The sequence below is a fragment of the Felis catus genome, chromosome E2 (assembly GCF_018350175.1).
Source record: "Felis catus isolate Fca126 chromosome E2, F.catus_Fca126_mat1.0, whole genome shotgun sequence".
In the NCBI taxonomy this organism is placed as follows: domain Eukaryota; kingdom Metazoa; phylum Chordata; class Mammalia; order Carnivora; family Felidae; genus Felis; species Felis catus.
This window is the reverse complement of record NC_058382.1, coordinates 57,882,155-57,907,485: the sequence shown is the minus strand read 5'-3', so window position 1 is coordinate 57,907,485 and position 25,331 is coordinate 57,882,155. Positions and strand designations below refer to the sequence as shown.

The window sequence follows — 25,331 nt, the reverse complement described above, 5'->3', positions numbered from 1 at the left end:
ACACATGTAGGGGCAGGCCCTCTGCCCATCTGGACCTTATGCCCCCATCCCTCCCTGGGTTACTAAGGCCAGACACAGAGGGTCCCTTCCCGACATCTCCCCAAGGTGACCTTATGAGGGAAGTTACCGTCCCCACTTCACGGATGAAGAAACTGAGACTCCGTGGGGGCGTCCTGGCCTGTCCTGAGTCCCAGCTAGGAGCCCGGACTCGGGCCCCCGGACAGAAAGCTCCATGAGGCAAGGACCTGTGTGCACACGTAGGGACGTGTCCCTTCCAGCAGCCCGGAGCCAGGGCGGAGGGGACACTCAGGAACACCTAATCCTGGACAGAGGATCAACTTCGCCCAGACCCAGGGCCACCGGGGAGAGCTCCTCCCGAGGGTGAAACCTGATGTTCCAGGAGACATCAATGACCCCAACGGAGGCCCGTTCCCTAAAACGACTGGCCCAGAGTCCACAACAACGTCAGAATCGAGCCAGCTAAAGACAGCAGGTGAGCCTGGATCGGATCCTGGAGCAGGAGAAAATGCTGTCTGCTTCTTCACGAGAACGACTTTACCGGGACAAGCGTGAATTCTGAACAAAGTCTGGAGATGAGATAATAGAATATAACACTGCGTAAGCGGCGATCATTTCCTGATTTTGCCATCTGTTCTGTGGCCGCGTAAGAGGCCGGCCGTGCTCTTAGGAAACACACACGAAGGGTCTGGGTCCGAGGGGGCGTCGGGTCCGCAACTCGCTGTCCGGCGGTTCAGAAAATAAACTACACGGGAAGAGGGAGAGAGGGCGGTAAGACAAACTCAGAAAAACGTTCGCAATCGGGGAGTCTGGGTGAAAGAGTTCTTGCGTTATTTCTGTACGACTGAAGTTATTTCAAAATAACAAGTTGCAAAATAGAAAAGTCAGGATCCTGGAAGGAAAAAAAAGGCGGAGGGCACTTCCCACTCTAAGGAGACGAAGAATCGGGCAGGGATCGCAGCCCCTCCTGAGTCGGCAGGGACCCACATGCGGCAACGGGGGACGCGTGAATTTCCGGACAGGGATTTGGATGCCAGCACTGCGTCCGTGCTAATTTCCTGGGTGTGACAGTCCCATGAGGTCTCCTAGGAGAACGTCCTTGCTCTCTGCGGGCCCACACTGGATTGGGGGCAAAGGGTCAGGAGGTCTGCGTCCCTCCCTGTCTCCTAGCTGTTCTCCCTCTGGCCGCAAGATGTCTCTAGGTGGCCCTACGACAAGGTGGTTTCCATTTTTCAAGGTTCCTAAAAGCCTCTAAGACGTGAATTCAAACGTCGCCCTTCGTCTCCCACCCGCTGCTTTCTGGCATCTGGGCTCAGGCCGTGCTTTCTTGCGTGTGCTTCCTGCCCTGTGTTTCCAGGTCCCCGGGCCACTCTGCCCGCGCCACCCGGGAAGTGCCCATTAGGGGGTCTCTGCTGCCCTCCTGTGGCCACTGTCTGCAACACAGACGCCCGTCCCCAGCGGCCGAACCCCGACCCGGTTCCTGTAGCTTCTCTTCATCCTAGAAGAGCTGGGGTCTCCAGGGAAGCAGAACCAGGCAGGTAGATGACAGACTTATCGTAAGGGGTTGGCTCATGGGGTTGTGAGGGCTGACAAGTCCAAAATCCAGCGAGCAGGCTGGAAACTTAGGCCGGAGCTGATGCTGCGGCCTCGAGACTTTCTTCGTCCCCGGGAAACCTCCGTTTGGCTCAAAAGACCTGCGACTGATTGCGTGAGGCCCACCCAGGGCACAGAGGACCACCTCCCGCACAGAAAGTCAGCCAATGGTGGGAGCTGACCACAGCCACCAGACGCCTTCCCGGGGACCCCTGCACCCGAGCCTGATGGAACTACTGGAAACCCTGAGGGCGAGGCGGTCGACCCAGGAATCCGACCCCAGGACTCGGTCACCTGAAAAGCTGACATTAAAAAAAAATTTTTATGTTTATTCATCTTTCGGAGAGAAACAGGGCGCAAGCAGGGGAGGGGCAGAGAGAGAGGGAGACACAGAATCTGAAGCAGGCTCCGGGCTCTGAGCTGTCAGCACAGAGCCTGACGTGGGGCTCAGACCCACGAATGGTGAGATCATGACCTGAGCCAAAGTCTGACGCTTAACCGACTGAGCCACTCAGGTGCCCCAAATTCCCTGTCTCCCGTTATGTTGTCCTGCTGCCTTCCAACGCCTTTTTTTTAAGTTTGTTTACTTTGAGAGAGAGAGAGACAGAGAGAGAGAGAGAGATTGAGAACGTGAGCAGGAGAGGGGCAGAGAGAGGGACAAAGAGAATCCCAGGCAGGGCCCAAGCTGTCAGTGCAGAGCCCAACGTCAGTTTTGATCCCACGAACCGTGAGATCATGGCCTGAACCGAAATCAAGAGCCAGACGCTCAGCCGACTCAGCCTCCCGGGTGCCCCTCCAACTCCTGCTTTTTAAAAGAAAACCCACCCTTTGGGAGGAGAGAGTCTGTTACGGCTTCTGAGTGAGTCAGGAGCGAAGGCGAACAGGCCACACAGGGCTCCCCGGGTCTGGCTATCACGGGGATTATCTGCGTGAGTCCTTAATGAAGAAGCTGGAGAGAGACAGACAGAGACAGAGAGGGGGGCAGGGGGAGGGAGGGAGGGAGGGAGGGAGGGAGGGACACACAAGGAGGTCTGGACGCTGCTGGCAGGGGACAGGGCTGAGGGAGGGCACCAGCTTTGGTGACCACGGCGAGGCAGCGGCTGGAAAGGCGAGAGGGAGGGACGGAAACAGAGGCCACTTGTTCTCCAAAGTTCTACTAAGCGGGAGCAGACGAGAGGAGGGCTGGGGAAGTCAGTTGGGAGAGCTTCTCTGCGAGGAGAGGCGCACTCATGTGCAGCCGGCGGGAAGGAGAGCCGAGGGACAAGGACCCAGAGCGGGGATGCTTCTTTGGCCAAGGACCCGAGAAGGTGCCGGGGACGGGACCCAGAACCCCCGGGCCAAAGGGGTCTCCTCCGCTGCGGGCACCTCTCGACCTGGACGAGACTCGCAGCCGGGCCTGCTCAGGAGGGGACTAACCGTCCAAAGGGATAATCGAAAGTGTAGGGCGCAGGTGTGAGGTCAGAGGACCGGGACAGCAGGCAGGTCACCGGCCCCCAGCGGAGGTCTGTCCTATTGCGCGGAGGCCAGAGGTCCAAAGTCAAGGTGCGGACAGGGCCGAGCTCCCTCCGAGGGCACCAGGGGACGGTCTGGAGCCCTGTCCAGCTCCGGTCTTGCCGGCGGTCCCTGGCCAGTGGCCACATCCCTCCAGTCTCAGCCCCTGGGTCACACGGCCGTGTCCCCATGTCTCTGCCTTCTCTTCTTACGAGGACACCAGTCACTGGACTAGAGCCTACCCTACCCCAGCACGACCCCTGTCGCTAATTATATCTGCAAAGACCCTCTTTCCCAATAAGGCCACTTTCAGAGGTTCTAGGTGGACATTTGGGGGAGACGTTATTCAACTCAGTGCAGCCCCCACGAGCGAAGGGAGCCAAGGATGTGAGAGGGAGCCGATCAGGTGCCCAGCTTCGTACAGGGAAGAGTCGCGTGATGGCCGGCAGAGCCTAGGTGCACGGGTCGCAGGAGGCGGTGGGTCCCACGTGGATCTACGCAGGAGGAAGCTGAGACTTCCTCCCGTACTCAGGGTCCACGGGAACACAGGGTAGGGAGGGGGCAGGCAGCAGCCACGGGGGAGCCGTCACCACCTCGGGGGTCCGGCCCCTGCCCTGTCCCTTTACCCTCATGCCAGAGACTTCTATTTAAAAAAAAAAAAATTTTAATGTTTATTTTTGAGAGAGAGAGAGAGACAGAGAGAGAGACAGAGAAAGCAGGGGAGGGGCAGAGAGAGAGAGGGAGACACAGAATCGGAAGCAGGCTCCAGGCTCTGAGCTGTCAGCACAGAGCCCCACGCGGGGCTCGAACTCACGGACCGCGAGATCGCGACCTGAGCCGAAGTCGGACGCTTCACAACTAAGCCCCCCAGGCGCCCCCAGACTTCTTTCTTCTACGCGTGGGCAAGGCAAGGAGGTATTGTCAGGGTCGCCTTTTACAGAGGCGGTGAGCCCAAGGTCACACAGTAGGGCTGGGGGCCGGGGTCTGAGCCTGTGTTCAGCCGACTCTTAAAGTCCCTGCTTCTATAGGTGCTTTTGAAAAAACGCTCTCCACTGTGGAAACCTCCAGACAGGCAAGACGAGCACGGTCGTCTGGGGAGTCCCGCAGCGGCGACAGGCGCCAACGTTCTGCTGTGTTGGCCCTGCACCTGCCCCTCTTCTCACCCGGCCTCTGACACCGGTGCCACTTGGATACTTCCTTTCTGTAGGTAAAGCGAACATGCCCTGAAACGAACAAACCTTACAATTAGTACAACGTGTTGCAAGTTAGTACAATTTTCTAGGTGGCCTGGGGTTTTCTTTTTGTGTCTTTATTTTCTCACTTTTCTAACAATGGGCTGGTACTGTTTTTATAATAAGGGGGAAAATAATGAAACGGTGATTGAAGCGTTAAAGGAGTCCCTTTGGGCTGGTGTCCCACCCCCTCCGTTCAGCGACAAGGCTCCGGGACCCCCCCAGGCCGACTGTGTTTTCCCACACACCCCTCTTGAGCAACCGGGTCTCCTAGGACCCTGCCGGCCACTCCCAGACTTTGGGGAAGGCTGGGTGGCCACCCCTCGTGGCTAGGAAGGGCCCTGGGCCAGCAGGGGCCGAGGCACGGCAAGCTGCCCTAACTCCAGTCCCTGCTGCCTCTCGGGGAACCCCCACCTTCAGAGAGGAGTGGGGGCTCCCTGGGACGCCTCCCCCCAGCTGACGCAAGGCTGGGCGGGGCTGGCCCGGGGACAGGTTGCCAGGCAAGCAGCTGGGGCTCCTCCCAGGGTAGCTGTGGGTGGCCACGTTGCCCGGCGACCAGGTGGCAGCGTCCTTTGAGCCCAGACGGCGCAGCTGCGCCCAGCCCTGCCGGCTTCCCCCAGGGACCCCCGGGGCCCTGTCCCTATTCCCTTAGCCCAGAACAGCTGGTGCCTCTGGTCACAATGAGCGTCGTTCTCTCCAGGTGAGCGGCTCTGCGCCGGCCTCGGCCGGGAGGGAGGGGGCAGCAGGGCTCGGGGGCCTGATGCGCCAAGAGGGACGGGGGCGGCCAGGACTGCTGGGGGCGGGCAGCGGTAAGGGGCGCTCTCCCTCCCACACGACCCCACCTCGAGGTCAGGGGAAGACGGGGCTCCAGACCGGGGAGGCTTCCAGAAGCTGACCTCTGCTTCTGGTCAGATTCTACTGATGCTCTCCGACAGCTCGCCTGCCCCTTAGCCATTCGTTTTGATGCCTGGTTGCTCTGAGGGTCACACACTCCAGGCTACCTCGGGACCACCCAGTGAGCTTCTTTAAAAACGCAGCCCCGTTAATAACGGGGGAAACCGTGTGTGCTCCGAGCAGAGGAAACAAGGGAACTCTCTACACTTTCCACTTGGTTTTCCTGCAAACCTGAAACTGGCCCCCTAAAAAGGTTTATTCTTTTCTTAATGTTTGTTTATTTTTGAGAGAGACAGAGAGACAGAGCGTGAGCAGGGGAGGGGCAGAGAGAGAGAGGGAGACGCAGACTCAGAAGCAGGCTCCAGGCTCCGAGCCGTCAGCCCAGAGCCGGACATGGGGCTCGAACTCACGAACCGTGAGATCATGACCTGAGCCAAAGTCAGACGCTCAACCGACTGAGCCACCCAGGCGCCCCTAAAGTTTATTCATTAAAAAAAAAAAAAAAACCTTCAAGGTTTGGAGAGAGGAGAGACTTTCCACAGCTGGGGGGAAAGGCAAACTCAGGGGATTTGGAGGAAGGGGCCATCACAGCTAGGAAGAGAAGAAGAATAACTCTGCCAGGAATAGAAAACCCCACTCAGGGTCCCAGGGAGGCTAAGACTGGATTTGGAGCCAAAGCAGCCTTTGCATTCCTGCCGCCCGGCCGGTCTCCCAAATCCGCCTCGATGGAACCGGGAGGGAGGGACCAGGCGCCTGACCGGGCGCAGGGTGGCAGGCGGGCGACCCTGCGTGGCTGTCCCGACCGGGGCCCAGAACGGCCTCCCGGGCCCCACCTCCCCAGGGACAGCCAGGTGAGGGTGATGGAGGACACGGTGACCAACGCCGAGAAGCACTTGGGCCAGTTCTGCTCGATGCTGGCTGCCTACACCCGCAAGACGGCCCAGGTGCGGGACAAGGCCGACCGGCTGGTCAAACAGCTCACCGACTTCGCCAACACCGAGCACCCCGAGATGCGGGCCACCTTGAGGAGCTTCGCCGAGGACCTGGCCAAAGTCCAGGATTACCGGCAGGCCGAGGTAGGCAGGGTGGCCCCGGGGGGATCCCTCGCGGGGGTGGGGGGGGGGGGTCAGGTCTGAGGGCCGAAGCCGCGCTGCGACGCTTCTAAAAAGGTTTACATACGTCCCAAAGGGACAGAGAGAGGATTTCTCATCGCAGGTTTTCTGAAAAGAAAATGCTGGAAGGAAAGCGAGGAGGAAAGTCCCTCTGCCTTTGGACTCCTGGGAAAACATATCTTTTCTTCTAGATTTGTGTTTATCCCACAGGATAAGGAAAAGGAACGGGCATGGGGGGATTCTAAGACGGGACTCCCATCCGGCAGGCCAAATTTTCAGGCCACTGGGCGTCAAGGCATCGGCCTCACCGGGGAATTTGCTAGAAATGCAGGTTCCTGGGCCTCACTGAGAACCCGCTGAGTCAGCACCCCTGGGGGCGGTGCCTGGCAATCAGGGTCTTAAGGAGCCTGTGGGGGAAGGGGTCGGGGGACACCTTCACCTGGCAGTTAGGCACTGACTCGGGGCTGTGAGGCATCCACCCCAAGACCATGCTGTGCCCTCGGGGGCTGCACAGCGCACTTGGCTCAGTCGGGTCTGAATCCCCTGCTCTTCTGGGCTTCCCGTGTGAGATCGTGAGGCAGGCTGGAGAACTGAAAGAGCCACGGGTCCCAGTGAACTGTCACGAAACCCTCAGTGGGCACAGTCATTATACCCATTTCACAGGTGAGGAAACAAGGCTCGTGGGATGAAATGTGCTGCCGGAGCCTTTGGGAGGTCGAGCCCTGAGCTCAGGCGGCGCTCACAACCCTAAGGGACGAGGGACCGCGTCCCAGGCGTCCACAGCCCCCCACGGGCTCCTGCCACGCGCCCACCCACGGGTGTGCCCGCGGCGCTCTATCCGTGCAGCCGCCAAGCCTCCCCGGTTCTGTCCGCTCTGACTCTCTGCCTGTCCACACTCCCCCAGGTCGAGAGGCTGGAGACCAAGGTCATCAGCCCCCTGAAACTCTACGGGGCCCACATCAAGCAGACTCGGGTAAGCTTGATGGGGGGGGGGGGGCACCGCCCGACCGGGAGTGGCCCATCTGGACATGCAAGACGCAGCCCTCCTCCCTCCTTTAGGCCGAGATCAAGAAGCTAAAGCAAGTCCAGAAGAACGAGATCAAGCAACTGGCAAAGCTGGGGAAACTGAGGCAGAAGTCACCGTCGGATCGGCTAACGATTGTATCCTTCCCTGGGCCGTGGGCCCGAGGCTGCCGGGCCACACGGGGCGTCGGTCACAGGCGTCCTCTGGGCAGGGGCTGCCGACTCACCTGGCTCCTTAACAGCACCCTCCCCAGTCCCAGGTGAGTGCCCCGCGTGTGTCTGGGCAAGGCCGAGCCCCGTGCAGGTGACGGACGACCTCCCCAAAGAGCCAGGTGAACCTTTACCTGCGCAGGTGTGTGCACAGCCCTGGGCTCAGGATGCGAGTCAGAGGTGCGGGGCCAGCAGTGGGCTGGGGGCACTTCTAACTTGTAGCCCCACTGCCATCATCTAGATGAGGAAGCCAAGGCCGAAAGACGTGACCTGCCTTAGGTCACACCAGGGAGGTAAGGGGCAGTCGTGGAACTCCACTCCGAGGGTGCCTGGCACCAACACCCAGGTCTGCACGTGCCCGGCGTGGGACCAGGTCACACAAATTAGCTAATTACCTAAAGAATGTTCCACGTGCGGGAATTAATTATCATCGACAGTGCAGCACCTGTTACGATAGCTCGGCAGGTGCCCCCCGTTTAATGCAAAGCCGCTGTGATCACCGTCCCCTGTTACAGGCAGAGAAAGTGAGGCTCAGAGAGGTTTAGCGACTTGCCCAGGGTCACGCAGCTAGTCAGCAGGTCTGTCCGAGCGGCGCCTGCCCCTTTCACCACGGTCGCACTCGGCCTTTCCTCCGATGACCAAATTGGAGAGAGGCGTCCGTGAGGCAGGGAGCTGACCCAGAGGAAGACCTGAAAATGATCCAGAAAAGTCCAAAGGCCAGAACCACCCCGTGACACTTCCTACCTCCGGAGCCAGGCAGAGACCAGCGTGCAGAGGGCCTCGGCGGATGCCAGCCACACCACCCACCAGCTGGGGGAGATGATTGAAGCCTTCCAGAAGCGGAAGCTCACAGATCTTCAGGTAGCGGTCGTCGCCCTGTGGTGACGTGCTCTGGCCTCTAGGAGTGAGTGTGTGTGTGTGTGTGTGTGTGTGAGCCCGTGCATGTCTGCGGGAGTGTGAGTGTGCACGTGTGTGTGAGCGCGGATGCGTGTACGTGAGCATGGGTGAACACCCGTTGCCCAGACGGCTCTCAGAGCCCCGGCTCCCAGGACGATTAATCCCGGCCTGATCTAGCCGCTCAGCGCTCACAGCCCCGCCTCTGAGCACCCAGGCCCGGCTCCCCGCCAGGCCAGTTTGGCAGACTCCGTCCCCCCAACCCCCTCCTCGCCACGGAGGGACCCGCAGCCTCTGCCCTCACTCCCTCCTCCTTTCCTCACCCTCCGCCGAGCCAGCCATGGTTAGGCGCAGGGGGCTGGGCACGGGAGCTTCCTCCTCACGCATCCCTGCCGCCGGCATTGCAACCCAGACTCCTGGGCCCAGAGCCCCGGCTGGTCACAGAGGTCCCTGCACCCACTCTCCATCCCCCATCCGGTCCATTTCCCAAGTTGCAGCCCCGGGGACCTCACAAAAGGCAGCTGTAACTTGTCACGTCTGGGTTTAACGCCCTCCCACAGCTTCCCTGATTCTAAAGATAAAGGCGGAAATCCTCCCCAAGCCTCCGGAAGCCCCAGCCCAGCCTTATCATGGACGCATCACTCCAAGCTCAAGGGCGCCAAACCCCCGACGTGCCCCAGTGCCTTTGCACAGGCTGTGCCCCTCTGCCAGGAAGGCTTAGCCCTTACTCTGCATCAAGGTGACACCCCCTCATCTCCAGGGAAACTCACCTGCACCCCCAGCCCAGTCCGGCCCTGACGTCGATTCACTGCTCTGCTCCCTCTGGGGTCAGTTATCCCGGGGCGCGGCGGATAGGTTAATTGTATTTTTAATTCCCTCATTAATCCAACACACGTTAAATACACACCTACTATGTGCCCGGCGCTGTGCCTGGTGCCGGGACACCATAGCCAGAAAAGGAAGGACCCTGTCCTCATGAAGTTGCCACCCTGGGGAAGACCCATGACGCACGCCATTCGTTAGGGAGTGGAGAGCATGGGGGGCGACTTGCTGTTCCATGCCTGCCCCCCGACGCTGTGCGCCACAGGGCACGCACACGTGGGGCACAGCACAGCGCCTGGCTGTCGTGTCCCCCTGCCGGGTCCCTGCACAGGGTCCAGAGCCTGGCACTTAGCAGTACTCAGTGAACGTTTGGGAGACGAACGAACAAATAACGCACCAGCGGGAGGGGTGATGGTCGCTGGTGCTCCGCCTCTGTGCGGCAGGCAGGACCCGAAGTCACCAGCAGGCCACCATCAGGCATCTGCTGTTTATGAGGCCCGCGGGGTACCAGCGAGAGTTGAGCACAAGAGGCTTGGGCTCCACAGTTAGGGGCCAACAAACGCACGCAGTTGAAAGCGGGCATCCTTTGAACTTTTGGGATTAAGTTTGTAAGAGGCACTTATCCAGACCATCCCCTAAAAAGCGCTCCCAGTTCCGCAAGAGAAAAACAAAAAACAAACAAACAAACAAAAAAACCCCTCAGAACTGGAAAGGATGATTACCACTGTATCAGGGTTAGGTCACGTTTCTGTATATACAATGATCACATGGACAAAAGAGCTCTCTGGCTCCTGTGAGAGCACGTGAGTGATGCTTTCGTCCCAGGGTCCACACCGCCGGGCGTGCATCAGAAATCTGGAGGGCTGCCTCAAACGCAGATCACCCGACGACCGGCCCACCCTGGTTGGGCTGCAGAGTCCGCATTTCTGACCAAGTCCCCGGTGGAGCTGGTGGTGATTCGGGGACACGGACGCAACTGCCATACTGACTCACAGGGCTTGGTGAATTGGGACCGCACGTGTCCCTACCGTGCAGATGAAGTCACTGAGGGTCAGAGAGGCCACACGCCAGTAAATGGCAGAAAGTGACCACCAGGCCAGCCTCCCAGGGGCAGAAGGAAGGAGACGGGACGCACATATCCCCATCACCACCTTGGCCTTGGCCCCTCTCCCCTCCTGTGCTCGCTTGGGGACTTCCTCTGAGCCTGCCCCCCCCCAGCAGGCACTGCAATGTTTGTGTGATGTGGTGTGTTTCCAAACTGCCCACTCCTCCCCCAACACCGAGCCCGTGTCCTGCTGGGGCCCAAAGCAGAGTAGGAGCCTCTCCTCCTAAGCTGACACACAGTAGGAGCTTATGTGAGGCCTGGCACACAGTAGGAGCTTATGTGAGGCCTGGCACACAGGAGGCGCTTATGTGAGTCTTGGCACACAGTAGGAGTTTATGTGAGGCCTGGCACACAGGAGGCGCTTATGTGAGTCTTGGCACACAGTAGCAGCTTATGTGAGTCCTGGCACACAGTAGGAGCTTATGTGAGGCCTGGCACACAGGAGGCGCTTATGTGAGGCCTGGCACACAGTAGGAGCTTATGTGAGGCCTGGCACACAGGAGGTGCTTATGTGAGGCCTGGCACACAGTAGGAGCTTATGTGAGGCCTGGCACACAGTAGGAGCTTATGTGAGGCCTAGCACACAGGAGGCGCTTATGTGAGGCCTGGCACACAGTAGGAGCTTATGTGAGGCCTGGCACACAGGAGGCGCTTATGTGAAGCCTGGCACACAGTAGGAGCCCCCACTGGGGCTGGGCATGCAGTGGGAACTCCGTTAGAGCTCGTTGAGCTGAGCCGAACCATCTGATCTAGAGAAATCAAAATCTCTATCACAAGATTACGTTTTGGCGAGCTGGCTCGTCAGGTTGTGAGGTCTCTCCCGGAAGATCCACTCACGGCCCGTGGGTGACAGAGGCCAAAGGTTTTGTAGCCATCAAGCTGCAAACACCTGTCCTCAGAAGCAAAGGCTGTGCAGATGAGCCCAGGCGACAGGGCAGAGCAAAGCGTGCCCCTTAGAGAGTCACCAGAAACACGCCCTCTGTGTTTCCGGAACAATTCCTGGGCGAGGCAGCTTTTGAATGGGAACGTATTGTCTGTTCCGCAAAAACAAAAGTAACGTTGGCCTTGGACCTGCCCCATAAGGGCAAGTAACAGTCCCCACCCCCATTCGACCCCCCCCCCGCCCCCCGTATTCAAGATGGCCCCAGGGCTTTGAGAATGTGGTTTATGAGATTCCGCCTGCTCTCCCCACAGAAAATTTTTTCTGACTTTGTCACTATTGAGATGGTCTTACATGCCAAAGCGGTGGAGGTATATTCCAGCGCCTTCCAGACCCTGGAGAACTACGACCCGGAGAGAGACCTCGAGGTACACATCACAAATGCTCCATTTTCTATCTGATGGCATGGGGCTGAATTTGATTTTCAGTTGTCTCGATTCAGAAGCAGTTTTCATTGGCAACATTTTGCAACGGTTATAATTTTGAAGACTCACTCTGATGAATCCTGGGTCGCCTGGGTGGCTCGGTCGTTTGTTAAGCGTCTGATTTCGGCTCAGGCCACGATCTCATGGCTTCATGGGCTCGAGCCCTGCGTTGGGCTCTGTGCTGATAGCATGGGTCCTGCTTGGGGTTCTCTCCCTCCCTCTCTCTCTGCCCCTCCCCCTGCTCAGCACACTATCCCTCTCTCTCAAAAATAAATGAATAAGCTTTAAAAAATTTTAAAAAAATATTTAAATGTTTTATTCATTTTCTGAGAGAGGGAGAGAGCACAGGGGAGGGACAGAGAGAGAGAGGGAGACATTGAATCCGAAGCAGGCTCCACGGCCCGGAGCCTGATGTGGGGCTCGAACTCACGAACCACGAGATCATAACCTGAGCTGTAGTCAGACATTTAACTGACTGAGCCGCCCAGGCGCCCCTGACAAAAATTTTTTTAAACAAACACACAAGGGGTGCCTGGGTGGCTCGGTCAGTTGAATGTCTGACTTGATTTTGACTCAGGTCATGATCTCACAGTTGTGAGATTGGGCCCCACCTCAAACTCTGCTCCGACAGCACGGGGCCTGCTTGAGATTCTCTCCCTCTCCCTCCCCTACTCATTCCCTCTCTTTCAAGATAAATAATAAATAAAATTAAAAAATAAAAAAACAGACACATGAATCAACAACGACAAAGAGCATCCCGGGCTGACGCCCGCCGGAGTTTGGATGCAGACAAAATGCACATTATCCCTATCTGATCTGATGGAAATCAAGAGCGGACTTATCTAGAAAACACCAGACCACACCCGGTGCTGGAAAACCTCGACCACTTGCTGTGATTATCTTCTGTGGGCTCAGCTGGACAGTCTTGGGCGGGTCTGTCCCAGGTTTTCAGTCAGTTGGTAGCTGGGGCCGGAGTCACCTCAAAGCCTTCCGCACCATATCTGGCGGATGATGGCTATGATCCGGGTACAGGACAGGCCTCTTGGTTTGCAGAGCTCAGTGCAGAATGAAACCGTGGGCCCTTCGTTCAACAATTATTAAGCGATTCAAGGGGCGCCCGGGTGGCTCAGTCGGCGGAGCATCCGACTTCGGCTCGGGTCACGATCTCGCGGTTCGCGGGTTCGAGAGCCCCGCGTCGGGCTCTGCGCTGACGGCTCGGAGCCTGGGGCCTGCTTCGGGTTCTGGGTCTCCCTCTCGCTCTCCGCCCCTCCCCCGCTAGTGCTCTGTCTCTGTCTCTCAAAAATGAATAAAAACGTTAAAAATAAAAAAAAAAAAAGAATTTCAAGACGGTGACAGCAGCATGTCAGATGGAACATAGGGTTCTTCTGCGCTCGGGGCCCAGGGCTACGGCCTGAGCCGCGTGCCGCGAAGCCCGACCGGCCTGCGTCCTCAGTGGGGACTGCAGGGCCTACCCTGCCCGCGGCCTCTCCAGGAGGCCCGGCAGCGGGTCGGAAGCGAGCATCCCGTGACAGAGGCAGGCGGAATAGGTACCACCTTTCACGTGTCGCTCCTGCCACAGCCTATTTGCTGGACGTGAGTCCGTCACTGAGGACACATTCAACGGGAGGAGGATCCTATCCCGGCTCCCGATGGGTGACGGGTCAAGGAATTTGCGGGAAGCTTGGAAACCACCATACGAGGTTATACGCAGACTGAGCGGGCTCGGGTACCTCCGCTCACCTCTGTGACGTGCTTCTAGGGGAAAGAGCAATCTCTCATTTCCTGCGTGACTACCTGGCCTCTCTGGGCCTCAGTGTCCCCATCTGTAAAATGGGGTGGTAGGACTACTGTAGATTACAGCACAGGTGGGGGTGGTGCCGGCCGTGCACCTTCTCCCCACCCCCACCCCACCCTTCCCGGTCTCTCCCGGCAGGATTTTCGAGCCAAGATGCACGGGCTCTACGGACATCGCGATGCTCGGCCCCTCACGGAGACCGTCTCCTCCCCGGCTGTCCCGTGGTCTCTCACTGGCCAGGTGAGCGCTGGGGGTGGGGCCGTCAATCCCGCGACAAAGGGGAGGCCGTCTGAGAACGGGGGGGGGGGGGGGGGGGGGCCTGCGGGAGATCCTGAGAAGGCGGCACAGCTTGGGGAGCGTGCAGCCCTCCCCCGGGGTCTGGCCTGGACCGGCCTGGAAGGGAAATCACATCAACACACAAACGGGCCCTGTGCCGCCGGCGCCTGTCCTGAGTGCCCCCTAGAGGCGTCCTGAAGCGTGGCGGCTCGAGAGGCGAGGGCTCCGCACGGGTGGCTCCTGTGCCCTGGGGCCCACGGGTGTCGGAAGCCTGAATTTCTCAGATTTGAGGGAAGTCGTAAGGTACCTACACTCCAGGGCACCCAACGAGCGCAGCAAAGCACATTTCTGGTCCTACAGGACAACCCCTCCGTGCTCACCCGAGTAACATAAAGGAGCAGCCTGGTACCAATCGGGGTAGGGTTAGTCACCCAGTGGGTGGGGGACAAGGGGGTCCCGCGTCCCACAGTCGAGGGGGCAGGGAGCGTCTCATGGCTTTCTGACTAATTCTAATGGCAGTGAAGCAAGTAAGTACGGCCCCGGCTACTTGGGCCCAAACTCACTGCGCCCAAGCTGTGTGACCTCAGGACAGGTCCTTAACCTTTCTGCGCTTTAGATGCCTCGCCTGCAAAGCAGGGCGAATAGCAGTATCCCCCTGTGGGATCGTGGGGAGCGTCAGGCGAACAAACCTGCACGAAGCCCTTAGAAAGGTCTCAGTACTTGTCCCTGGCCTCGTCATTCCCGCTTGTTATCATTTAGAGCGCTCAGACCGCCCTACGTGGCGAGAGAAGAGAAGACGAGGAGACTATGGAAGCCTCTGCCGAGGAAGACCTCAGAGGACGGGGGCGGGCGCTCCATCAATAGGACCAGAACTCCCCAGTCGGGAGAACGGGGGCTGACCCTGGATGCTCAGGGCTAGGGCGGGCTGGGGGGCTCTGGGTAAGGCCCGTGTCCTCTGAGCCTCAGTTTCCTCATCTGCACAACGGGGCAATCTCGCCGACCTCAGAGGTCACTCTGGGGATCGCTGTGCCCAGCACGGTGCCGGGTACGGAGCAGGTGCTCAATAAACGGGGGGTGCCCCTTAACCTGAATCGTGCTGGGTCTCCTTTCCCACCTTGTGACCCCGGGGACTCGGGTGTTTACACCCGAGAGCGGGTTTAATGTTGAGAGCGCGGCGGACTGGCCTCCAGGGCAGCGGTCACAGAGCGCCACAAACTCGGGGCTCACACAACAGGAATTTACTCTCTCGAGGCTCCAGAGGCCTGAAGTCGAGAGCCAGGGGTGGGCAGGGTGGGCTCCAGGCCTCTCCCCCAGCCTCTGGGGGCCACTGGCCATCTCTGGGGTCCCTTGGCTTATACACGGCACCCTGACCTTTGTCTCCACCCTCACGTGGCCTTCTCCCTGCGTGTGTGTGTGTGTGTGGATCTGTGTCCACACTCCCTCTTTTTGTAAAGACACCATCCACCTACCCAGCGTGACCTCATCCTAACTAGTCATATCTACAAAGACGCTATTTCCAAATAAGGCCACATTCTGAGAGTCAGCATTTCCACATACGGGTCTGCGGGGCCACGAGTCACCCCTGACACGTGGACACGATGCGCAGGGATGCCCTTGGGAACCAGGGACTCATCACAGAAGACAAGGGAGGTGGAGGGTGGCAAAAGTGAGGAAGGGAGTGAGCCCCATGATTCTCTCATCAACAAAGTGGGGGACAGAAGACTTTCAGGGGATCGTTGCAGGATTCGCACCCTCAGCACACTGATTTTTGTGACCCCCAATCCAGCTCCCTGGCACCTCCTCAGGGAAGCCCACCCTGATTCTACCAGGGAGAACGCTCATTCCAAAAATCACCAAAACATCCTAGGGGCACCCGGGTGGCTTAGTCGGTTGAGCATCTGACTCTTGGCTTCAGTTCGGGGCATGATCTCGCGGCCTTGTGGGTTCGAGCCCCACACGGGGCTCTGCCCTGGCAGCCTGGAGCCTGCTTGGGATTCTCTCTCTCTCTCTCTCTCTCTCTCTCTCTCTCCGCCCCTCCCCCGCTTGCACTGTCTCTATCTCTCCCAAAAATAAACCTAAAAACTTTTTCTACTAACTACAACATTCTACACTTTCTATGTAATAATTTATAAACCAACACTTTGGAGATCGTACTGTAAGTCACACGTAGTCACGTCACAAGGCCATACATCTCCTACGTTTATACGCTCACACGGGCACCACACACACACGAATGTCCGTCTTCTTTAACCTCGTCCGTGTCCCGACCCCACCGACAGTTTCCGAAGAAATATGGCCCTGTTTGGTGACCTGGCCCGCTGTCCGTGCCCACCCCTTCCCGCTCTGGCCCCGGAGCACCGAAGGGGCGGGTGGTTCCTGATTCCAGAGTTGGACTAAAGCCCGGGCCTGCCTCGCCACCCTCTCTGAAAACGAAGGTCTGGATTTTTCGGCCACTTGGGAAGAGCAGCTCTCTTTCTGGGCCCCAGAGGCACAGGTGGACAGAGCGACTTGTGGCGGCTCTCGGGTGCCACTGGATTTCCAGGGTCCCCCTCTCTGGGTGTGTTTTTGCTTTTTCTCTCCTCCTGATGGAAAGCGAGCTCACCCACTGCTCGCCAGGGCAACTGGTGCAGGTGCCCGCAGGGGGAGAAGGTGCCCCACGGCTTCCGGGCAGGGGGGGAAGGACTGACCCGGTGAGTGGGAGCCTCGTCCACGCCCGGGCAGAGAGGAACCGCTGCCTGGGGACAGCGGGACTTTGGGGGAGCCCAGCGGCAGGGTCCGGGGAGGGGGTGGCCACGGCAGCCAGAGCTCACAGGGTCCGAGTGGAAGCCCTGGCCTTTCAGTTGAGCCACGCAGGCCAGAGGGCCTCCCTGCAAACTGCCAGACCCGACGAGGACGCACACGTGGTGCTCGGGGGCGCAGGAGTCCCTCCTGCCCGCACCCCCGCTGCCCCAGGTCGGCCAGACTCACGGCGGCCCCGATCCAAGTCCAAGAACACACAACCCAGCCGCGTGCGTCTGCCCCCACGGCCAAAGCAGAGGGGGAAAGACCAACGAGCCGAGCCGGAGGCGACAGGCTCCCGCCACCCAACCACACGCACATCTGCGGCCCCTGGGGCGGGGTGGCGCGGGTGGCAGGGGGAGGCCACCGGGGGGACCCGCCAAGCACGGCGCCACCCCTGGCGGCCGCCCTCACCAGAGCCACGCCGGACACCCACGCCCGCCGCCCACTACTGAGCCCCCGGGGCCCACTGCGTCCTTCCAAGCCTCACCTCTCCGCCGCCGCTGTGTCTTCAACTCCCCCTCCTCCCGCGTCCTCACCCCCTCCTCCCACACGCTCACCTCCTCCTCTCGCGGCCTCGCCTCCTCCTTCCCCAGCTCCTGCCAGCATCCACCCGACATACGAAGCCCCGAAGCCCCGGGGCACCTCCACAGCGGGGCTCGAGGTCGTGGACGCGGCCCGCACTGTCCCAAACGCGCCTCCCCGGCCGGCGTCAGGGCGACCCAGCTCGCTCGGGTCAGCAGGCACGCGGAGACGGGGCGGGGCCGGGAACACGCATGCGCGGGGGGGTGCGGCGGCCGCCCCCTGTCGGCCCTCGGGGGCAGTGCGGGTCGTCCGGCCGCCCGCTGGGTCCCTTATCGCGTTGAAAGTCACACTGAACGGAGCCACCCATCCCGTCTCTTAGCCAAAGATCGTTAAGGAACAATTCGTTGGCAACTGCACGGAATGAAATGAATGCGGCCGCAGACATGACCACGTACAGCAAAACGCACTCAAAACCGTCCGCAGATGAATTTCAGATGCAAATCTACAACAACTCTAGAGTAAACACAGAAGAAAATCTACATGACCTTGGGTTTGGTGATGCGCCTCCCACAAGACACCAAAAGACTACCCACCCCCGCACAAAAAGCAGTAACGTGTACTTTTCAAAATGAAGCTTTCTGGGAGAAAATATTGGCAAAGCCCGTATCAACAAAGGGTTTGTAGTCAAAATATACGAAGAACCCTCGATAAGACAACCAGCCCCACTAAAAACAGGTAAAGGTCTGAACAGACACCTCAGCAGAGAAGACACATCATCACTAGTCACACAAACATAGCTCCAAGCCATGTATCGTTAGGGAACTACAAACCAAAACCTCAATGACCAAGCACTGCACGCCTTTCGCCTTTCGGAATGGCTAAATCCCAAAACAATGCCGATGACGCTGCCACTCACTGGGGGGTGAGGCTCAGGGAGGCTTCTGTTGAACGCAAAATTCAACCGGATAAATTTGAACATCTACTTGGTTTCCTTAAACGGTTCGTCAATTCGGTGGCATCTCCATCCGGAATACAGAGGGGTTCTCCCTCAAATGCGTCGCTGAGGTCAGAGGGAGAGAGGCTACAACCCACAGAAACACCATCCGCAAGCTTCGCTGTTTAAATTGTGTATTTAGTTTTGTGAATTTTGGCGCATGCGTTGTAAATTTAATCCTACAAAATTTCCACGGAGACGGTTGGTCTTGTTTCTGTCTTTATCAGGTGGGAGCCCTCCGGAGGCACCTCTCCCTGGGTTTGTTTCCCCGTGGGGGTAGCGAAGGGAAGGACGGCCTTGTGCACATCACCTTTGGTTCTCACAGGACCACCCAGGAGAGCTGATAGGTTCCTTCCCATTTTATAGATGAAGAAAGCAAGGCTCAAAGAATGATTTAGCGGTTGGTGGGGAGGTTGAGCCGGACCTGGCCTCTTGCCCCGGGCCACCCCACCTTGCCCCATGCTCTTCTGGGTCTCTGCTGCCCTAACGGGGTCCTTCCTCTTCCACGTACTTGCCTCTGAATCCCACCCTTGGCCTGCTGCTGCTGCAGTGTGAGAGGAAGGAGCTAATTAGCAAAAGAAACGTGCCTTGCTGACCCTGAGGTCGCATGCCCTGTCTTTCCTGTCCCCTGGGCCAGTTTACATAAACAGAGGTGGTGCCTCACGTCTGCTGGAAACAACATTCCACCCAACCCAAACCCCTTACCTGGCACATCTTCAAAATCCCCTTTGCCCCACGCCCATGAGTTAATGTTCCCGATTTCATTGTCTCTCTATGCACGCCCATCACGCTTATAAGCCTTTTGATCCTAATTAAAACGGAGCAAGGACCCTCACTCCGGGCCCTTGTCTCCTCCCGGACATTAGCCTCTCTCGCATTTTTAATCCTGCGTCCCGCTTTCTTGCTGGACAAGCGAGCACTCCAGACCCAGAGCCTACACAGAAGAGCCAGATCAGGATTCCAGCTAGAAGGGGTTCCAGGCATCCCGGAGGCACGGGCTGAGGTCAGTCCAGGGGGCCACTCCAGCAGACCCCCACGCAGACAAGGCATGGGCTGTCCCTCAGAGGGACGCTCCTCCTCCCGCGCTTCCGTGGGACGTACGTGCATCTGGGCAAGACGCTCGTGCTCAGCGTAAGCGAGGAAATCATCTATTTGACCCCAGAAAAGAATGTTTCCTTCCGAAAAGCCACTCATGCCACTGAGAAGATCGCCAATTCTGTAAGGAGTCCTCATGGATACGTGAAAACAAAAATTAGGCAGACCAGTTTTTTTTTTTTTAAAGATAATTTATTTGCATTTCCACCTTCTGACAATCTGAGGTGCAATATAGAGACATATATTTTTTTTCTTCACGGGAAACAGTTTTGATTTTAGCACTGTTCTGAGACCTTCACCCTTGAAACGTCCTCAGCTTTAAAATACTGTTTGTAGGACATCACCCAGTGGGACACAGAATTGCGTTAACTCTATCAGCGAGAACACCCGCGGCACTGAACTCTACTTTGGGGCGACTGAAAGGCAAGGTCTGGGTGTGGCGGTGGCAAGTTCAGGTCGGAGACCCGCTGGCCAAAGGAGAAAACACGATGCACACATGTAAACCGTCACCGGAAGCCCCAGCGGAGGCCACGGTTTATAACAAAGGCGGCAGACTGACCGTGTTCTAACACATTTACGTATTTTAAGGGGTTGTGAGTCTACTGTGTGAATTTCTAGCATCTCCTAATAATCAAAGGTTTGGCTTGTCTTTCTCAAGGCGTCTGCAGAAGTGACAGTCCCCGGCTTGCGGGAGGCCTCGCCCAACGCGGTCCCTAGCACAGAGGACATCAGGTCCCCACCCCGTCAGAGCTGACGTGTGGGAACAGCGCCCGCAGTGCCTTCTCCTGTCTCCTTTCCTGAGCACATGTCCAGGACCCAGGAGGGAACGGGGACAGTCCCCCAATTCTAGGACTGAGCGGTGGGTCAAGGGGGATTTAATAGGCGGCCCCTTTTGGCTCAAGTGCAACCCCTTCAGGTGCAGTTCCGGAGGGTTCCAGGTTGCGATGGGCTCTGCTCTGACTCTGCCTTGTTGAAGCCCTGGATTCTGTAGGCTGAGAGACCCCAACTGTGCAGACACCCTGTGACAGGCCTGTGCGTGGAAGTTACAGGAAGACGGGGCAAACCCAGAGCATCCTGTCTTCCAGAAGCGAGGAGCTTATCCCTTTCCATTAGTAACCACAAGCCCTGCAATGACAGCACAGCCGTACTTGAATCCTGGGGACACTTGAGTCCCTTGGACACAGCTCGGTGGGGTTCCACGTACGAGCTCTGGTCGACTCGGGGAACACAGGCCAGCACCCAGGAAACAGAGCACGAGGCCCTTCCGTCCTCCCCAAGGAGTGTGACTCTCGGGCCCGAGGACAACAAGGGGACCGATGACACCCCGCAGGAGCCAGCCATGGAGAACGTTCTTAGCATCGAGTGTATTTGCGGAACGGGGACACCCTGAAAACGACTCCTCTATTTGCTACTTGGTGAACCAACACATCCCTATTCCCAGCCACACGGCGACAAGGATGTATGGGACACATGGCCCTGTGTGGCTTTGCCCGAGGTCTGGACACTACACGTTGGTCATTAGGGGCGCCTCTAGCCAATATAATTCCCCTTTTGGTGAAACTCATCCCCGAGGGTCCTGAGGAATAAATGATTTACAGGCAGTCGGGGGGGGGGGGGCAGCGGGGACATGGGAACAATGGTTCAGGAGAACTACAAGGCTGGGGGGTGGGAGGGTCCCCCACCTGGCAGCTTGGGCCATGACTGGGAACAGGGAGAGAAGACAGCAGGCTGAGCTGGCCGGGTGGGGGGCAGGGGGTCCCACCTCCTCCTGAGGCTGAGGCTGGGCTCCGTCCACTCGGGCCTCCTCCCCCTGGGCCACAGACCCTCCTTCCTAAGCTTCCCCACTGTTCTGGGCAAAGGGCTCGTGCCACCCCCGTGGCTGCCCAGGCGTCTGCGGTTTTAGGTAATTTGGTAATAAAGCTGATCTAGCCTCCCGGGTCCACCTGGGTCCCCCCTAAATAAAAGCCAACCAGTTAGGAAGCTGGGACGTGCAGGAAGGCCAGGCGCGCAGCTGGCGGCCTTGACTTGCGGCTGCGGTCACCGCGGTGAGACGAAGCCGCTTACAGACCCGTTCAAGGTGTGAACGCTGTCCTCATCGCATCAAGAGCCTGCGACGGCAGGCGCTCTGCGGGACGAGCGAACGCAGTCCGTGGAGGAGCAAACCTCAAGGCTGGGTCTTCTCTCCACGGTAACGAACTCACTGTCTAGCTGGCCTTGGAGAAGTAAGGGGACACGCTGGTTTCAACTCCCAAAAAGGAGGGCAGGGAGAGGCGAGGCGGTCCTGTGACTCTCGCCCCGGGTCTCTGGCCTAGCCCCAGCTGGGTGAGCCGGCTGACCTGAATATCCTAGGTTTTAACTTGGGTAGAGAACTCAGGAAATGGACCCTTTGTGGTTCTCCTTTTGGTAACGTAAGAGCTTCTTAGCAACCCCCCCCCCCCCCCATTTTTTGGCAATGAGAAAATCATAGCTGACTCCATTTCACTGTACAAATAACTTAGACTATCAGGGTCTGATACTCCTACCTTTGGTTAAACACACACATGCACACACACAGCAGGCACAATCTGAACGGTAACGGGGCCCCTCTTACACGTCTATCAATATCGCTAAAATTAAAAGCTAAACACATACGAAGCTGCGTCTCAAGGACGTCCCGTTTTCCAAGCAGGGACCTTCCTATTTGAGAGGACGAGCCATCCTGGCTCACTGTGACTCACACACCCACCTCCCCACCCGCCCCTGAGGACAGCCAGCGAAAATCTGAAATGCCACTGAGCCTCCAGAGCTCCTGGCTTTGGACACGGTACCTGCCGGGACGGGAGACTCTCTTCTTGGGTATAATCTGATGCTTTCTGCACGGAGTCTACGGTTCCTGAGTTTACAAGAAGAGCTGTTAGGGCTTTTAGAGCAAAGCGTCCGTGTGTATGCACGCCCTCTTCACACGCTGGGACCTCTGACAGCGTCCCCCGTCTGTCTGCTCTGGCCGGGCCCCGGAGGGAAGAGACCGCGTTACAGGGATAGAGGAAAACCGCGGTGGGGCGGGCGGCCTGCCGGCCTGCTTTCTAGGTGACGATGGCCAGAGGCACCGGAGGGCGCAATGCCACCACCAGGAGACGGCATCATGCACTCTGAGGAGGACCCAGGTCTCTGGCAGGGTCTGAGCAATGCCGGGGTCAGACCCGTAGGGACAAGGAGTGGAGGGTTGGCGGGGGGGGGGGGACCCAAGCAACCCTTGCCCCTTGCTTTCACCTTCAAGGGCTATTTCAAGAGGCCTATGTGGGTGGGGGGGGGGACCTCAAGATCATTTCTGAAGCTAAAGTGCTTGGAAAAGCCCAAAGCAGTCAAAGTTGCATTTCCTTCCAGAGGCAGCGTGGTCCTGCGGGCCCTACCCCAGGGGGAGTATTCCGCGTCGTGCCCCCCAGCACGCTGGGAAGTCTCAGAACCCACTTTTCTGCCTCCGGAAATCAGACCAAACTTCTATACAAAAATCTTATATATACAAGGATAAGTCTTCTGTGCACCTTAGAATCAAGCAACGCGTTTCAACTACTAAGAGACGACTGATAAAGCCAACGACACGGCAGCTAAAGGGAGAGACTTGCGGGGGGCCTCGGACAGACCCCTCTGTGCAGCCCTGATTCTGCAGATGGGGAGGGGAGCACGGCACGTCCGGGGGGCGTGGTGGAGCGGCTCAGCAGGGGACCCATCATCTGAAGCAGGCGCTGGAGGGGCCCACACACCCATTCATTTGACCTCAATTCTCGAAATGCATTCCGTGGAGGCAAGCACCAGCCCTGGGGCCCAACACTGGCTGGGGGGTGGGGGGACCTCCAGTCTGTGTGACCTGTCCCAGCAACAGGGCTGTGCTTTGTTTGGTGACACTGCCAGACCGGCTGCTGTCACACACACACACACACACACACACACACACACACACACACACACACACACGAAGCCATCATAAAAACGAACTGGGTTTCGGGACCCGGTCTTTGGCTGGCAACGTTGCTCAGATCGTACCAAGCCTCCCATCGCCTCTCCCGTCATCCCCAAGATGCGCGTGCTACAGCTCAGACGACGCGTGCTCGTCTCTGGAACATTCCAAGGAGGCATCCCACGAGGGAAAGCGTTCCGGCACTGGCCGGGTGGGTGACTACCAGGCATGTATTTGCTGCGCTTGAGAGGAGACCGTAAGGTAATGGCCGAGAGTTGAGGAGGTAGAGGGGGGGACACAGGAGGGGAGGACATGGGGAAAGGAGAGAGCCCGCCAGGCCCACTTCAAGGTCAGTGCCCAAGAGGGGCGGGCGGAGGCAGAGGGATCCAGACTGATGGCCACTTTCACGCCGGGGGAGCCGCAGGCCGGACGCCTGCCATCAGGGGTCAGTCCTCGCGGGACGCCTGCCATCAGGGGTCAGTCCTGCCATCAGGGGTCAGCCCTCGCGGGTCACCCCTCGCAGGGGTCAGTCACTCCCCCGCTGTGCCCGGCACAAACCCGGGGAGAAGAGCCGTGGTTCCCAGACACCAGATGGGAGATGAGGGGGCGGCTGCAGAGTCTGCAGGTCACACGGCGTGTGAGCTAAGGAGCCTCACACCTGCCACCAGACGCCGCCTCTGCCCGGCTGTCGGTAACACTGGCACAGATTTCTCCATCGTCTTTGTCTGCTTTCGGAGAGCGTGGTGGTCTCGCGGCCGCCAGAGAAACCTCTTTTCTGGGTCTCTTCACGGGACACACAGCCCATGCTTCCCCCAGGGAGCGAGAGGCAGAACCTTCTCTGCTTCAGAAGGAAGCCGTCGCCCGAGCAGGCACGCTGCAGACACGTCCGTGCTGGTGTGGCTCTAACACAGCCGCGCAGAGCCTGCGAGGTCCCCAGGGTGCCCACAGCCCTGACTGGGCCTCCCGCAGCCAGGGAAGAAGGTCCTGGCGCCGCTCTCCCTCCCTCCCTAAAACAGGAAGGGTCTCTTTCCTCCTGGAGCTTCCTGTGACTCCAGTTCCCGTCACACGGTGGGGACCCGACAGAGAGGCGGCGGGAGCCCCGGACCCACCTGGCCCGCCCTGAGAGACCCACGGCCCCCTCGGCCCCCCCACTGTGGGAGCACCCCCTACTCCGTCCCACTGCTGAAGAAAAGGCTCCCAGATGGTCGCCAGTGACGGCCCGGGGTCACTGGCCAGCTCGTGAGGTCCTTCTCTGCATCCGCATGTGCACCCCACCCTCTCTCTCTCCTGCTCGTCCGCTTGGTCCTATGTCACAGGCCTGACACTCAGGAGTACGGACAGTCACCTTGGTTTTAGCCATGTAACCCCAGGGACGCTTTGGCATGTGGGTGGGGGGAGCATTCAAGGCAGAGGGTGGGTGGGGAGGTCGGGCAACCAGATTCTTCTAACTGCTAGTTCTAGAGCAGCGTGGAGTGGCTCTGGGTGCTGCTGATGTCATGCAGGGTCATCGGGTGGGGTGACAGCCAGTCGCTGGCCCAGGAGAGTGGCGGGTACCCTCAGTCCTCCTGGGGGGGTGCCTCGGGCGACCTCCCGTGGCCTACTCAGCGGTCATCTGCTCGATGTGGTCGCTCAGCAGCTTGTACTGCTCTGCAAAAGAAAACAGCGTTAATTCTCGGAAGAAAGACGTCGACGCGGGCAGGGAGGTCCTGCCCCCCTCATCGACCGAGCAGGATCTCGCCAGGAACGGCGAACACTGGCTTCTGAAGACGGGCAGGGCCACCGAGCCCTCGGCGGCCAGCACGCTGCACGTCTGGCTCCTGGAAGGGGGCTTCTCGGGAAGCGGGCGCCTCTCCTCGCGGAGATGACGTGAGGCCGGGGAAGGCACCGTGCTGCTGGACGAACGGCACCGGGGCACCCAGGCCCGAGTCCCACCCACCGCACAGCGCTGCCTGGCGGGCAGGGGCCAGTGTGCTTGCCCAGCACCGTGGGGCTGATGACAACGTTCCGGGACGTTCCGGGGAAGCACCGGGCATTCTCCTGCCTCCTCAGGCCACTCCTCTGTGGCCCCTTTAATTTGGTGCAGGATGGAGGGCTTTTGTTTTTGTTTTTGTTTTAAAGAATACCGTGTGAATCCAAATTCGTGTAAGTACTTAAGTGGAAGACTTTTTAGGCCAC

The 25,331-nt window shown here is 58.8% G+C and overlaps 2 protein-coding genes across 6 annotated transcripts in view; one reads left to right on the top strand and one right to left on the bottom strand.

Moving 5' to 3' along the window:
* Nucleotides 1–4,882: 4,882 nt before the first annotated feature.
* Nucleotides 4,883–14,921, top strand: CIBAR2 (CBY1 interacting BAR domain containing 2). 2 transcript variants are annotated; one of them, XM_045046612.1, is made up of 9 exons: nt 4,883–5,034; nt 6,070–6,304; nt 7,245–7,313; nt 7,400–7,501; nt 7,878–7,879; nt 8,326–8,434; nt 11,589–11,702; nt 13,693–13,794; nt 14,590–14,921. In XM_045046612.1, exons 1-9 carry the CDS (start codon nt 5,015–5,017, stop codon nt 14,692–14,694), a joined length of 858 nt encoding a protein of 285 aa, XP_044902547.1. In that variant the 5' UTR covers nt 4,883–5,014; the 3' UTR covers nt 14,695–14,921. The 2 variants fall into 2 exon arrangements, with proteins under 2 accessions (XP_044902547.1, XP_044902546.1); XM_045046611.1 differs by lacking the exon at nt 4,883–5,034 and having other exon boundaries at nt 5,664–6,304.
* An 8,276-nt stretch (nt 14,922–23,197) lies between these two features.
* Nucleotides 23,198–25,331, bottom strand: part of KIAA0513 (uncharacterized protein KIAA0513 homolog) — a 58,902-nt gene continuing 56,768 nt past the window's right edge. For all 4 annotated transcript variants that reach the window (XM_023246124.2, XM_023246126.2, XM_023246125.2 and 1 more), the window contains one exon: nt 23,198–24,803. In XM_023246124.2, the coding sequence (XP_023101892.2) occupies nt 24,754–24,803 (50 nt within the window). In that variant the 3' untranslated portion in view covers nt 23,198–24,753. The remainder of the gene's footprint in view (nt 24,804–25,331) is intronic.